Raw genomic sequence first — 14,539 nt, 5'->3', positions numbered from 1 at the left:
ATGCTCCTCATTCGACACCCAACAACTTGCACTTTCTAACTAAAATTTGGTATGGGGCCTGGTGAGTGGCCCTCGAATGTTGTAATGTGAATAAACGTAGGTGCTTCGTATTCAAGTATTTGTGCAAGCTATGTGGCACGACATGACATTTAACACGACATGTGTAGTTTATGCATTCGTTGCTTGAAGAAATTAAACAAATCTCTAGTACGTAGTCCAAGATGGCATGGGCCATCTTGGACTATGCACTTCATTGTGTAAAAGCTAAACTGATTGCGTGAAACTGTGCCGAAAGACTAATCCTGCTACATTTCCACATTTCTGCACCAAATCTGCTCCTGATGTCGTGCTTTTATATTTTAAATTGAGACTAAAATGTTGATGTCCAAACACCTTAGCATGCGTCTATCCTCACAATCACACACCACTCTGCCGTGACTGTGAGTACGCGTAGATTTAGGTAAACGTGAGCACTTGTGCAGTGCTGATCGGATTACCTTTCTATTACACCATAAATTCCTGATATAACGCGAGTCACCAAAGGAATGCATATACACCATATAAGAATAACACCATTCTCCAGTGACAATCTGCAGAATTCATCGAAATGGCAGCCGCGCCATCCCGAGAATTGAGTCCGGCAGCAGGGATGTAAATTTCCATCCCATTAAATTTGTAAATGTGGAAAAGTTGATGTTCCAAGGCCTGCTGTGTCAACAAAATGATTGCAGAAAAAAAAAAAGAAATATTGTTGCTGAAAGTCGCTGACTAACTTTTCAGAGCTTCTCGTTTATGCGCCGCAATTTCCCGCGTTACGGCAACTGAATTTTCGCTTGTTTTAAGCACGATTTCTGAAGCATTGGCAACCGCGAACCACAACTCGAATGATGCATAAGCACCGTGCATACCCTCATTTTCGTAAATGATGCGAGTCGCTGCTGTCATAATTGAAAAGTTGTTGCCATGTATCCACCCCTTTCAAAATGTAACCACCGCAAAGGGTTTCATTGACTTGGCACCAAACCACAAATCCGTGGCTGCTATCAATTGGGCAGTTACACGGGTAGCACTCATTAAGTCTAACCAGTGGGCTTGCAACTCAATTGGCAAGCCGCCCCGGGAAGCTTGCCTTAGAAAACATGAGATCGGGTGCAAACGAGATCGCACTCATGAGCTCAACCGAGGCAGCACACGTGGAACCAAGTTTGGATACAGGGTCTGAAGAACCGCAGTGACAACTAAAGCCTCGTGTGAAGCTTTTGGTGGGAAAGGCAAGAGCCCGCATCGCAAAGCCTTTTCATTTGCGGAACTGCGCCTTCACTGATAGTTGAATTGATGTTGCATGTACAATAATGCACTCTGTGATGGTGCAACTATTTTCTGATGTGAACACGGGTGGTTGTTTAATGCGGAACCACGCACGAAATGCGTTCCTTTGAGTCTCCCACTGCTTCTTTGTCGACACGTTCCTTGGGGTCTACTGCTGTAACGCTCCTTTTCTCTCTCTTTTTTTTGTTTCCATCGAAGAAGGATCCGACACACACGGAACACTGTGCGAGGTTGCGTGTATGATGTTTGGTGATGCAGTGTTACTTGATTTGGTGACGTAGGTCAAACACTGCCTTGCCGTACCTGCTGATTTGTCCGCAGAGTAATATGAAACAAATCGATGGTTGATTTCAACATTTTTTTATTGCCGTGAGTGCAATGGGCGTGTATGTAGCAAGAGCAAGTTTGGATCAAAGCAAGTGGCCTTCTGCATGAGTGCTGCCATGTTGATTTGTAATCACAATTACCAGCAATAACCGATACGAAATAAATGTGAAGAATAAACATGTCACATATCGATGTGGTGTAACACACACCAAACGTCAATTTTAGCCACCGCTGTCAATTTGAAGGCACTTATATTAAGAAATATGCTTTGCTGTGCAAGTGTGTGGCTTTTTTACACCTTATAGCTTTGGTAAAGCTGTACTGCAGTGATAAAAACAGAGCACAGAAGTTTTGACGGGCCACTTCATTGTGAGCACTGTACAGTCGCACTCAATATAAGTTGCAACATGCTGACTGCGCTAAAAGTGGCGCTGCAAAAGCAGCACCTACATAGAAAAGAAATTGGTGAATTAAACTCTCAATTAGCGGTACTTTCTGAACCAATTTAACAGCATTGTTCAGGCTTGAGGTCACCCACAGCCAGCGTGCTCCAACTCATATTGAGCTCGACTGTACATGCCAGGCCCCCAACTTGTGAAACCCACCACTAGAACATCATTGTAGCAGGGTAAGATAGGTTTGCATTTGGAACTAAATCATGTGTTCTGTCTAGTACTCCTGAATTCAACCCAATGTTTTGTGTGATGTTTATGTCAAGTTGGTGTAATTTTCACTTCAACAGCATCAAGGAGAAGCGAAAACAACGCAATGAGAAGCTTGTCCAGTGCATTAAAGAAGGAAAAGTAAATGTAAGCATAACTACCGTCTGCCATTGCTCCGCATCAGTTTCTTAGTTCAGAACTATTCTGAAAAAATTGTCCATAAACTTGCAGGACCATTTGCTGGGTGTGCTGAATGGCACGGTGCCAAGTGAACGCAACAAGCTGTTCTATAGCGACAGTCAAAGTGAACACTTGCAGCTCAAGGATTGGCCATGGTTTGGGCCTATTGAGGATATATCACAGGTGAGTTAGTCCTGTGTATGAAATGGACTTTGCTATTTATTTTTCAGCTGAAGTACAATCCCATAAAGGTGAGACAATTGACATCAAACTTCTCTTTAGTTGGATATTCCTAGCTGTGAACTGGTTATTTTGGACTACTGATGGATTGCAGCAAATATCCAAGGAAAAAGAGGAGCTTGCATATAAGCGAGATGAAATAATAAGGCAGCCAAGTCCACATAGTCATTGTCAATGGTGCGAATAATGGGAATGCCTTGTGATTTTCTGCTGCAGGTGTTGCAAGTTGTGGTTTCATATTCTAGATCACTGCAACACATGTCATGCCAAAAATATCTGGAAGTCATGAAAAATCAAAAGCATGTTCACTTCCAGCTTCTAGTTATACAACATTCTATGATTATTGATTACCAGACAACTTGCTGGCAACAAAATATAGTCTGTACACTTTAAAGTGGATCCACTTTACAGAGGAGTACATTTTTGAATATAACAGACTGTCCTTGTTTGTTTCGATCTGGCTACAGATTGCAGAAAATTTGTTTTAACAGTCCTTGTTATATTTTACTATCAGCAACAATGTAGAAAATTTGAGATGGATGGATTACGTGACGTACACTTTTCTCTGGCAATGCATGCAGTTGCACAAGTGCTTGGGAACAGCAGCAAATTATGTACACTTACTGGGCTATGAAATTGTGCAGCAGTGTCACTGGTGCGATCATGCTGGGTCAGCACATAGGTTTGTTGGTTGTTGTTCAATTAAGCCAAGTTGCTGGTGATAGCACACAAGCACCAAGTGTAGTTGCAAACCAATTATCAGATGAGGAGAAAGAAGGCTGTTACAGGTAGTTGACCCGAGATATGCTACAAAACCAAAATAATAATTCACTAATGAAGCATTGAAGCAATTATAATTATTGGAATGTTATACAGCCAGTTATAGTGTAGACATATTTCCAATCTTATTCTGATCAACAAAAGTGACATCTGTTCAGATTGTTCTGCCAGGTACTGTGCACTGTTTTCAGTGTAGCATGTAGAACTATTGCTATGCTTACCAAAAGCTTGAACTAATGATTTGGTAAGCATAGCAATACAAGTTGAGACCAATTGGTCTCGTCTCATACACTAAAGAACAATTAGATATGCAGCATCCTACTTGTGTGGAAATCATCAATAAAGCAGAAATTGATAGTATTTATTAGGGGTGTGCGAATATCAAAATTTTAGAATATGAATCGAATACAAATATATAGCTTCACATACTTATTAAATATTGAATAATGAAAAGGTGCCATTTTTTTCCACCAGTAATTTTTTACTCAATCCACAGTCTGTGTAGGACACAGTCTGTGTAGGACACAGAAACACAGTCTGTGTAGGACAGAATTATATGCATTGCTTATAAATGTACCATGCGTGTAATCAACCAATGCTTTTTAAATTACTGCGTTATTGTTAAATTCGAGGGTAGCTAAGCTCTACGTATCTAAAAGTTCTAGCATCACACTCGGCTGGCTTCTATTCTAATCCTTCATTAATACACCGTAAAAAGACATTCAGGGGTGGAGCATCTGTGTCATTGTGCACCAAACTGGTTTGCCTGCACCATCCTGTGCCGAACCACACCGGCTGCGCCACACTCGCTTATCAACGGCATGCTGCACCGCAGCATCCCACTTTAACTGCATCAGCGGCATACTGCACTGCAGCAACCCAATTACACTGCAAAATGACCCCATGCATGAACATGTGGCTGAAACATCGTGCTTTCAGCTTCATCGAAACAGTTATATTTGCAGTTTCATCAAGGCTCGAGGAGTTTTGTGATCACTCGAGCAGCAGCTATGAACTTTGATTGTAAGAAACATCATGCCTGCAGTTTCATCGAAATGGTTACCGTATATTTGCATTTCGTCAAGGCTGTGATAACTCGAGCAGCAGGTGTGAACTTTGATTGTAAGGTCGAGATCGATGGTGCATGGGCCATCTTGGCATTCATCCGTGCCAGTGGCTCGTAAGCTCTTGTAACATGCTGCACTCTCAACGCAAAGAGACAACTAGAAAAGCATTTTTGCAGCGACATGTAGAGTTATGCTATATAGGATCCAAAAGAGTCAGCTGTACTTCGTATACCATAACTATTTGTTTCTATCACATTCATTGCTTCGCCCTTGTGAAAAAACTGATTTTACTGCGAAAGCTGTTATGAGATCACAACTTGGGTCACGCGCCACCGTAGTTGTCCACCATCGCCGCCGCCGATAACCGTAACCACATCGCACGCAATTAGAAAACAAAAAACCTAGCGCCAATGACACAGTGGGGCTTAAACCTGGGTCTGCTGGGTGCCAGCCCAGTATTCTACCCCTGAGCTACGCCGGTGCTTGGGACTTGCTGGCAAACTTGCCTTAGGCAGGCTTGATATCGGGAAAGCAATCGTGTTAATACGACTTATAAAGCATTTTAAAACAGCGAAATAACAACCTGCCATCGCACTGTGCGAATAGCGTAACGAGGGGGGTCGTCCAATGCTCCAACCCATTACAAAAGGAAGGAATGGCCTGGAAACTGTGGCACACACCCACGCTGGGGGATTGGCCAAGAACCGGGTAGTTCTGACGAAATATCATTACAAAAGCTTGTTCTTGTTCACCTGTTAACTGTGGCACATACCTACTTCAGGCATAATTTCTCATCGTCATCAGCCACTGCATGAACAATTGGCACAAAATTCCTTGCAAGTGTTTAGCGGATACTGCGCTTCTTGGAAGAACGACAAAAAGTAGCACAGTGAATGCCAGCAAGTGTAGCATTCTGCATTTTTAGTATTTGGCACATAATGTGTTGCTCTCTGAACTTGACAACTTAAAATATCGTGGTATTTGGATTTGTAAAGATCTCAGATGGAACAAACACATCAATACTACGTATAATTCTGCCAAGCAAAAGCTTTTCTTCCTCAGGCGAGCTTTGAGATTGCCAGCTCTCAATGTGCATCTTGCATTTAATGCAATTATGCAGCCTGTATTAGATTACACATCCATAATTTGGTATCCTTTCACCAAAAAAGACATCCATAAAGTAGGTGTTGAAAAGCGGGCTCTTCAATATATATACAAAAGCTTTAGATGCACTTCAATGACGGCCTTGTTAAAGAGAGCCAATCTACCAACCTTGATGCAGAGAAGTCATGTTCTCAGCTAAAAGTTTTGTTTTAACTAGTTAATGAACACTACAACGTAGATCATTTCCTTTTTAACCGGTTATGCTACAAGACAGCGCAATGCACTAACAATGACCTCCTTCACTATGCACAACAACTGCTTCAAGTACTCATTTTTTCCCAGGGTCAAGAGTGAATAGAATCAACTGTTCAATTATGTGGCATTGTAGCCATTCCTTACTTTGTTCATGTCCCATATTGCGTTACTTACTTATTTTCTTTTTTTATTGTTTACAATTGTACTTGATGCACTGTTTTAATGATACTTGAAGCGTATTTTATCCTATATCTGCATTGTCTTTGTACCACATTAGTTTTCTTTTTCTCCTTTCGTTTTTGTTGTTTTTTTGCCCTACTAGTCAATTATATATTTATCTCATCCTGCGAAAATTCCTTAATGGTTTGCAATATTTGTGAATAAATAAATGAATAATCATAAATAAAACATGTCCATGTTTTGAGGAATGAACTAACAGAAATGCTACACCTGTGAACACAATCCCACTCAATCACTGTACTTATGTGTGTACCTTTTCACTCTCTTTTGCAATTCGTTTTGTGGAATAAAATAATGTAAATCTTCAACACCCATGCTGAACACACTGTAAGTACCTGGTTAGCGTACCAATACGAATTTTAAATATTTTCAGGTTGTTGCTTTAAGTGAAATGGGTGTCAAGAACCCTAAAAAGAGTGCTGTAGTGTTTGGGAAGTCACTGATTATATCTTTAATGCCGCTACTTTAAACCAACCATTTCGGTTTCAGTATCAAGAGTGTGGCTTCGCAATGATGTGTCAAGAGGGGTCTGATGTCATGAGACGATTGCAACTCTCGACATACCAGCAACAACAGCCAGTTTGCTGTCAGTCGCACGTGGTTCACGTAAACAACAATGAGGGAATCACAGTCAAGAGACCCTGACAACAATTTCTGCGATTTAGGCTGCACGCGTAGGACGAAGATTTCTCAAATCCAGTCCTATGTTGACTTGTCATGATAATGTTTATATTGCAGTGTAGGACTAGTTTGACAACGACAGGTGATGAACTTTAAAATCAAAACAAAATATTTTCTGCCTGTTGTCTGACTCCGGTGTGTGGGGAACGTTGGTAGTGCACAACATGAAAATGAAAGATGTCCCTTCTAGGGTGCCTCAAAGCCATGTCAGTACTTAAGTATTGAACTACTTCTTCTGAATTGGACACTAGGAATTCCTGCTGGGCCCTTTAGTGATTTAAACACTTTTTAGGCACTGGAACAACGGCAATTGTCACTAACCTTTTAGGAGCGAAGCTCCTTAAGGCGTGGGCTGTGCGTCCCCTGTATGTAGCCACCTCTCGTTCAGTTCTAAGTATTACACTAGCCACCGCCCGATCTAAAGGGTACAGCCATATCCATCCGTCCGTCCGTCCGTCCGTCCGTCCGTCCGTCCAAAAGATGCAAGATGTTATAAACTAGACAGCGGTACGTGTAGTTGATTATGAAAGATGCGAGGTGTTATAAAATAGGAATGATGCTACATATGGCGCGTGTCATCGTTCGATATAGTGCGGCGACGTACGCTAGGGGGAGCGTTGCAATAAAATCGAGTGGGCAAAATGTACGGAGGATTCATGGTTTACCAGGTTTACCTCCGGAGCTTCGCCCACTCATCATCATTCACTTCGTGGATATGGCGGCATTTTTTTCAGACACAATTGTTCTGAAGGTAATTCCACCTTTATAAGCTTTTACCTTGAAAAAAGCCTCCAACACTTTTTGCCTTTTTCACACCAGCAGCTACTTATTCAAGACCAAGTTCTTCTAATATGCCTTCTTTTTTATTTCTTCTGAAGTTACTACTACTGGCTTAAATTCTTGTTCACGGCACCAAGTGTTTTCTCAACTATATTTTTCTGGTTTGACTATGAAGGAGCACTCCTTGTCAGTGGCAAGTGCCTCAAGATTGCGATTTACCAAAAAGTCAACACCTGATTTAGGGTTGATTCCTTTCCTGTGACTTCTTTCAGATGTGGAAAACACATCAACACATTTGTCAGCAATTTTTTTAGGGTGCATTAATGAAGTCTTTGCATGTGAACAAAAGCTGAATTGAGAGCTAGGAACTTGTGTTTTGTTACTTCGTGGTACCGTTTCTTGATTATGTACCTATTTCTACATATGCCTCGTCAACATTTTTCTATTTGAGTGCTTTTGACTAAATAAATACCATTTATGCAAATATAATTAGCAGCAATGTCAGCATACTAGGAGCAATATGTACTAAATTTTCTTCATGTAACACAGTTGCTTTCTTTTAAAACCTTGGTGATTATTAGTTAAGACACCCTGTATGATTCTTTGAAAAAGAAAGTGCATTCTAAACTATACTAGTGTTTGTTGATTACCGCTCTAAGTTATGTTCGATTCAGTTGAGGATACATGGCATCAGTATCTGATTTGTTCAATGTTCTCTTTCTTTTTCTGTAGCAAGAAGAGATTTATGAGTTCTGCTTTGAGCTCTTGAAGGCCAATTCAGACTTGAGCCCGACTTTTGACATTGCATCTTATGTGATTCAAGTGTGGTGCCCAGAGGTAAGTGAATGTGGCTGTGATATTTTCTTCTAATGGCTCATAGATTTTTCCAAGTAAATGAGTAATTTCGTATTTTTAACTGTGCGTCCAGTACAATCCGACCAATTGCCATGCTCTTGAAGCCTGTATCATTGGCTTCCAGAATTTTTCATTAGCGGGCATTCTGTGGTTAAATGTGTTACCGTTAAACCATAGTCCTTCTATACTTTTTCTGGTCACAAAACTTAATCACGCTATGGGAGAGCTCAATTGCCACAGAAAGCTGCCATGCTGTACCGCCACCATTGCTTAGATGCCACAATTCTCTGGGTTGATTCCGCAGATGCAGTTGACACAACCTGAAAGTTTCCATGTGTGCTTTGTATCTGTGATTGCTTTTTAATTAAGGCCCAAATTCAGCTATTGTGCAGTTGAAGTGGCACAATTGCGCGATGATACGGTTCAGGTGCTGTGTACCGAGGTGCCGTTTTGACTACACAGGCATAACTGAAAACGTATCGCTATTTTGCATGCTAAGTGGAGGACAGTTTGAGAACTGCAAGTGAATCATAGCATGGAAAAAAACTGATAACTTCAGCATTGATTCAAAGCATGTGCGTGTCTATGTGAAAAAATTTTATTGGTTGGACATTGTCTTTGTGGACAATTTCACGATAAACAGTGACACCCTATTGTTGCCAAGAAACAAGCCGTGTCTTAGGCCTAATGCCATTTCTCGTGTATGCGAGAATGTGCAAGCCTAATTAACGGGGTGAAAGTCGCAACCATGAGCTGTTTGAATGCCAGTGAAACCACGGAAACAAACTGAAAAGCCATTGTGTGCTAAGGGTGTTTCCAGTTGTGATAAATGGGTTATTAGCTACTTATTAAAAAAGTACAAGATGCCAGATCTCTGTGTCAATAATTTTTTGAGATATCTTTCGAACTCTACGCTACCCAGTGCACGCTACCCAGTGCTGAGTGAACACGAAAATTGTCTGTTATTTTTCATAAGCATTTTCACAGCTTTACTTCCTTCAAAAAAAGATTGTAACTACAATCTTTTTAAGCCTTGTTTGCCAAGGAAGTACGGCACTGAATGCAAATGTGTCTCAATCCTTACCACCCTGCTCATGAAAGGTGGAGATCAAAAAGCAGTTTTCTGTTAGTTTTCATCAGGTATATTGACAACAAAAATAGCACAATTGGACTGATATGCTCGAAAAATAGCAAAGCTTTCAAGGCCTGAAAACGACGACAGTTCCCATAAAAAAGCATTTTATATAAAGCTGCTGGCTGTCCGGAAGGCTCCCTGAGAGGCTCATTACTAGACATGGGTCTAGTCAGGAGTTGTATGTATACGCATCTCATCCTTTTCTTTCCGGACCAAGTAAATGTCTTTTCTTTCTCTCTCTCTCTCTCTCTCTCATATAAGGCGATTATCTGGCTATGTATCTGTTTCATTGAATGACCGGTAAATGCAAGGCTGCGTCCTAGAACATTTTGTGTTACAAAAAATTAGTTTGTCATCACTGCTGGAATGACATGCATGCAATCAAAGTTAGAAAAATATTAGCATACGACTTTGAGCTCAGGTAGTTATGTAGGTAGTTAATGGTAGTTAATGGGAACGCCACTGGTGTCTTATTCATTTCTTCTGCGCATCATATTTATGTCAAAGATTTTTGTTTTAGGCCTGCTGGGTGTACTAAAAACCAGTTTTGCAGTTACAACAAGTCTATGCACATAATCTGCTGACTAACTGAGCCGCCAACGTATTTTTTTTTAGATTGGTCGTTTCTTGTATGAAGGAAAGAAGTGTAAGGGCTTACTAATATTTGTTGGACAAAATATTAGTGACAGCAGTGAAAGTGCTGTGCCAATTGTGCCACATTGCACCGAAGTGCTTCTGCTGTGCCATATCCTGCTCCAAAACACATTATTGCTCCGAAAATTCTCCCACGAGATCTTTGGTGCCTTCATAAGCAGTCATCCTTGACAAGGCGCTGCCATGCGAGCTCTTAGCACCATCATCATCACTGCTCAACGCACTTTCCATGACGTTGGTGATGGTGCAAAACAGTCACAGTTTCACTCTAGGGCGAAGCAATGAATGTCATTGCAACAAATTGTAATTGTATAAGAAGTAAGGTTTTCAGCAATTTCTTATAAATACAATTTTGTGTAACTCTCTAAAACGCTGGGGGATGTAAGGGAATATGATACGTAAGTGAAGTGGTTTTCGTACTCGATAATCTCTATGCAGAGCAGGCAGTTTGCTGATGTCTGCCGAGATAGGGCATGCATCAGTGCCTGTGACCGCACCGTCATGGTCAAAGTTCAAGTTGCAGCTCTAAGGATCTACCATCTCATCACAAAAATCTGACCATCTGTACTTGCTAGAAAGCATAAGACTGTAATAGTTGAGCTTGTGACTGTGATGTCTTGGGTTCAATCCACATGTTGAACAAACCTTTTGTATCTTTTTTTCATCTGGTAGCACATTATTACAAAAAAAAAAAAAGAAAAGCTTTCGTACCTGCCATGATGACTAGTGAGCATGAGGCCGCTGGTTTGATTGTGTAACAGTTAACACCCGTGTACTTAAGTTTGAGCGATTACCAAAGCAGCCCAGGTGGTCACAGTTCCATCAAGGTTCCCAAACTATCAATTTTGGCTCGAAAGATAGCAATTTTATTCGTGGCGAGATCGGGCTGTAGGTGGCAGCACCAATTTCGCGGCAGTGTGGATAGGCAGTCGGCAGCGCATAAACAAATACACGCAGAGGCGCCTCGTTACATGCAGTCTCAGACAATTGTCGGTGAGTAAAATGCATTGAACACAGTTTACCGCTAATATCTATGCTCCTCTCTGCTGCACTGATGCACAAAGCTTATGCAATGTTGCAACTACCAGCGAGTAAAGCACATTCTGCCTTTCAAAGGGAGTCTTGCCCTGAGTGACTGTCTGCGCTCTTTCGCACTGAATCACGCTTTTGCTGTGATGTTTGTACGTGTTTAGCTTGTGTTCTTCCTGCTATATATGCACTGCTGTAGCATGACTCCCCGCAGGGACGCCTGCGCAAGTAGGCGTTTGGTGTGTAGCGACACCACGGACCCGAGCTAACGGGGGAGTTTTGACTCCCTCCCACGCCTAGCCGTGCGTGGCTTTGCCGTGTCCGGGGAAAAGAGGATCCTGGGGGTTGAGCCGACGCCGGGTGATTGGACCTTTAAGGCCCCCCGGCGGAGGCAACACACCCCTTTGGCTTCGGCTTCACGTAGACGGCACCCCTGGGCTGACCCACCCAAGGGAAACCGGCAGTCGCCTTTTCCTGTCTCTCCCTCTCTTCATCTTCGTCGTTCCCTCTTACTTTCAATCTTTCCTGTTCTCTCCTCTCTTCAATTTACTTCTGTTTTTCCTGGCGGCAAGGGTTAACCTTGTGTGGCTATCCAAACTAGGGTAAACCATATTGGGTTATAGTAACTGCGTACTGCTGGCGTTGCGCAGACATGCCCACATGCTCTGCCACGTCCCCTTGTTGGACTCCGTGGTGGGTGGTAGGCGCCGTTACCGAAAAATACACATTTTCCCATGGGATCCTCGACCCCCTCTCTTACTGATCGTGCCTCAAAAAGGGTACGCACCGACACAACTTCACTACTTTGGCCCAAAAACAGAGAAACTTTCCCAAAATACCATGTCCTCCACTGCGAACAATCATCTACGAAAGCTAGAGCAATCTCACCCTTCCTTGTGGCCAAGTGCTTGAGAGAAACCATTGGAACTGGTTATAAGGTCACGAAGATGGCAAGTGGAGATCTGCTTCTCGAATTAAAAGACAAGCAACAGTACAATAAACTCTCACATCTTGTAGCCTTTGGTAACATCCCCGTCTCTGTGAGCGCACATCTTACCATGAATACAGTGAAGGGCGTGGTATCGGACGAAGATTTGATGACACTGAGTGAAGAAGAGCTTCTTGATGGATGGATGGAAGGAACAAGGTGTAATACATGTCCAGCGAATCAAAATCAGACGCAACAACAACGAAATAGCAACAAAGCACTTAATACTCACCTTCAACTCAACCACTTTACCTGAGACTCTCGAAACTGGCTATATAAAACTCCATGTCCGACCCTTCATTCCTAACCCGAGGCGTTGTTTCTAATGCCAGCGATTTGGTCATGCATCCCAGAGCTGCCGAGGGCAGCTGATCTGTGCTAAGTGTGGCACAACCGGCCACAGTGCTGATGAATGTAGTCATGATGAGGTCCTCTGTGCTAACTGTGAAGGTAGTCACCCCGCATACTCCAGAGCGTGCCCAGCCTGGAAAAAAGAAAAAGAAATAATAACTATAAAAGTAAAGAAAAATATCACATTCAGGGAAGCAAGACAACGGATGTCGTTAACATTGGCACTAAAAACACCTTTCGCCGAAGTGGCGCAACGAGGGGCGGCACCACAAAGGCCCTTGGAATTTGCCCGGACCTCGCCTAGCGAGCCGAGGCCAATGCCACAAGCCCCTACGGCGGGAGCAGCCAGCGCTGCCCTGCCCACATTCAGCCTGTCCACACCAGTGACCTCTACAAGTTCTGGCAGCAGCCAGGAAAATCAAGAGGCCAAGGGGGCTTTATCGACCCCCAGCTCGGTGGGGACAAAGACTTCATCAATCGAGGCAAAGTCTAAGCGACGCACAGATCGCTCTGTAGAGCGGGCGTCCAGTGCCTCGCAAGAGGCTATGGACACCAGTCCAAGCTAAACGGCACAGGAAGCGCCGAAGGAGCGGCGAGCTTCTCTCGACCGCCCCAAAAAGGACAGAACGCCGATTACAGGGCCTGACAAAGGCCCAATAAAATGAGCTAATTTCCGTCCTCTCTGCACACAGCACTTTTCCCCCTTTTTTTCCACTATGGACAACATCATACAGTGGAACGTAAGGGGAATACTTAGAAATTTAGATGACGTCCAAGAACTTCTGAGTAAGTTCAATGCGAAAAGTGCTGTGTGTGCAAGAAACGCACTTAACTCCTAAGCACAAGGACTTCCTACGACAATATATTATTTTCCGAAAAGACCGGGAGGATGCTGTCGTACCATCTGGCGGTGTAGCCATTATAGCTGATCGTAGTATAGCATGCCAACATTTGAAGCTCCAAACGGCCCTTGAGACTGTGGCCATTCGAGCTGTACTTTTTAACAAACTCATTACCATATGTTCTGTGTACATACCACCGCATCAACAGCTACACAGACGTGATCGAGAATCATTAATAGATGAACTCCCAGAGCCGTTTCTGGTTCTAGGTGATTTTAATGCACACAATGTCCTGTGGGGCGATGCTCACTGTGATGCGCGAGGACGTCTCATTGAGCAGCTCCTTCTCACTTCTAGTTTATGTCTTTTAAATATAAAGGAGCCTACGTATTTTAGCCTTGCAAACAACACCTACTCCTCCATAGATCTTAGCATTTCATCACCATCCCTTTTACCTGTTTTTAAGTGGAACGTTCTTAAAAACCCTTATGGGAGTGACCACTTCCCAATCATCCTGAGTGCGCCGAACAAAGATCAACTACCCCCGCAGGGTATAGAACTCTTACACACATGACATGGACTGAGCTGTCTGCCCTGACCATAGATGACGCTGTCACGTATTTTACAGCTTTTATACTTGATGCCGCATCTAGATGTATTGCCAAAACGAGCGCCATGTCTTCTAAACGGCGAGTCCCATGGTGGAACGACGCATGCAAGAAAGCACGGGCCACTCAGAACAAAGCATGGGCGTTGCTTCGCGATTTCCCTACAGCTGAAAACCTGGAAAACTTCAAGCGGGTCAAATCGCAGGCAAGGAGAACGCGTCGACAAGCTAGACGAGAGAGCTGGACAAAGTTTATAACGAGTATCAACTCGTACACAGATGAGGGAAAAGTGTGGAATAAGATAAAGAAAATTAAGGGCCAACAAACGTATTCCCTTCCGCTTGTAAATAGCCTCGGGGAAAGCTTGGAAGATCAAACCAACTCTCTTGGCACACATTTCGAACATATATCGAGCTCCTCACACTACTCCGA

General features: G+C 42.9%; 1 protein-coding gene across 3 annotated transcripts in view; it reads left to right on the top strand.

The window, feature by feature from the left end:
- LOC119176978 (uncharacterized) overlaps positions 1-14,539 on the top strand; it is a 203,826-nt gene that overhangs the window by 153,267 nt on the left and 36,020 nt on the right. For all 3 annotated transcript variants that reach the window (XM_075884792.1, XM_075884794.1, XM_075884795.1), the window contains 3 exons: positions 2,399-2,465; positions 2,550-2,681; positions 8,378-8,482. In XM_075884792.1, coding sequence (XP_075740907.1) covers positions 2,399-2,465; positions 2,550-2,681; positions 8,378-8,482 — 304 coding nt within the window. The remainder of the gene's footprint in view (positions 1-2,398; positions 2,466-2,549; positions 2,682-8,377; positions 8,483-14,539) is intronic.

This window comes from Rhipicephalus microplus, unplaced genomic scaffold (assembly GCF_043290135.1).
Source record: "Rhipicephalus microplus isolate Deutch F79 unplaced genomic scaffold, USDA_Rmic scaffold_48, whole genome shotgun sequence".
Lineage (NCBI taxonomy): Eukaryota > Metazoa > Arthropoda > Arachnida > Ixodida > Ixodidae > Rhipicephalus > Rhipicephalus microplus.
Note: the sequence above shows the minus strand (reverse complement) of the source record. Positions and strands in the feature narration are given on the sequence as shown.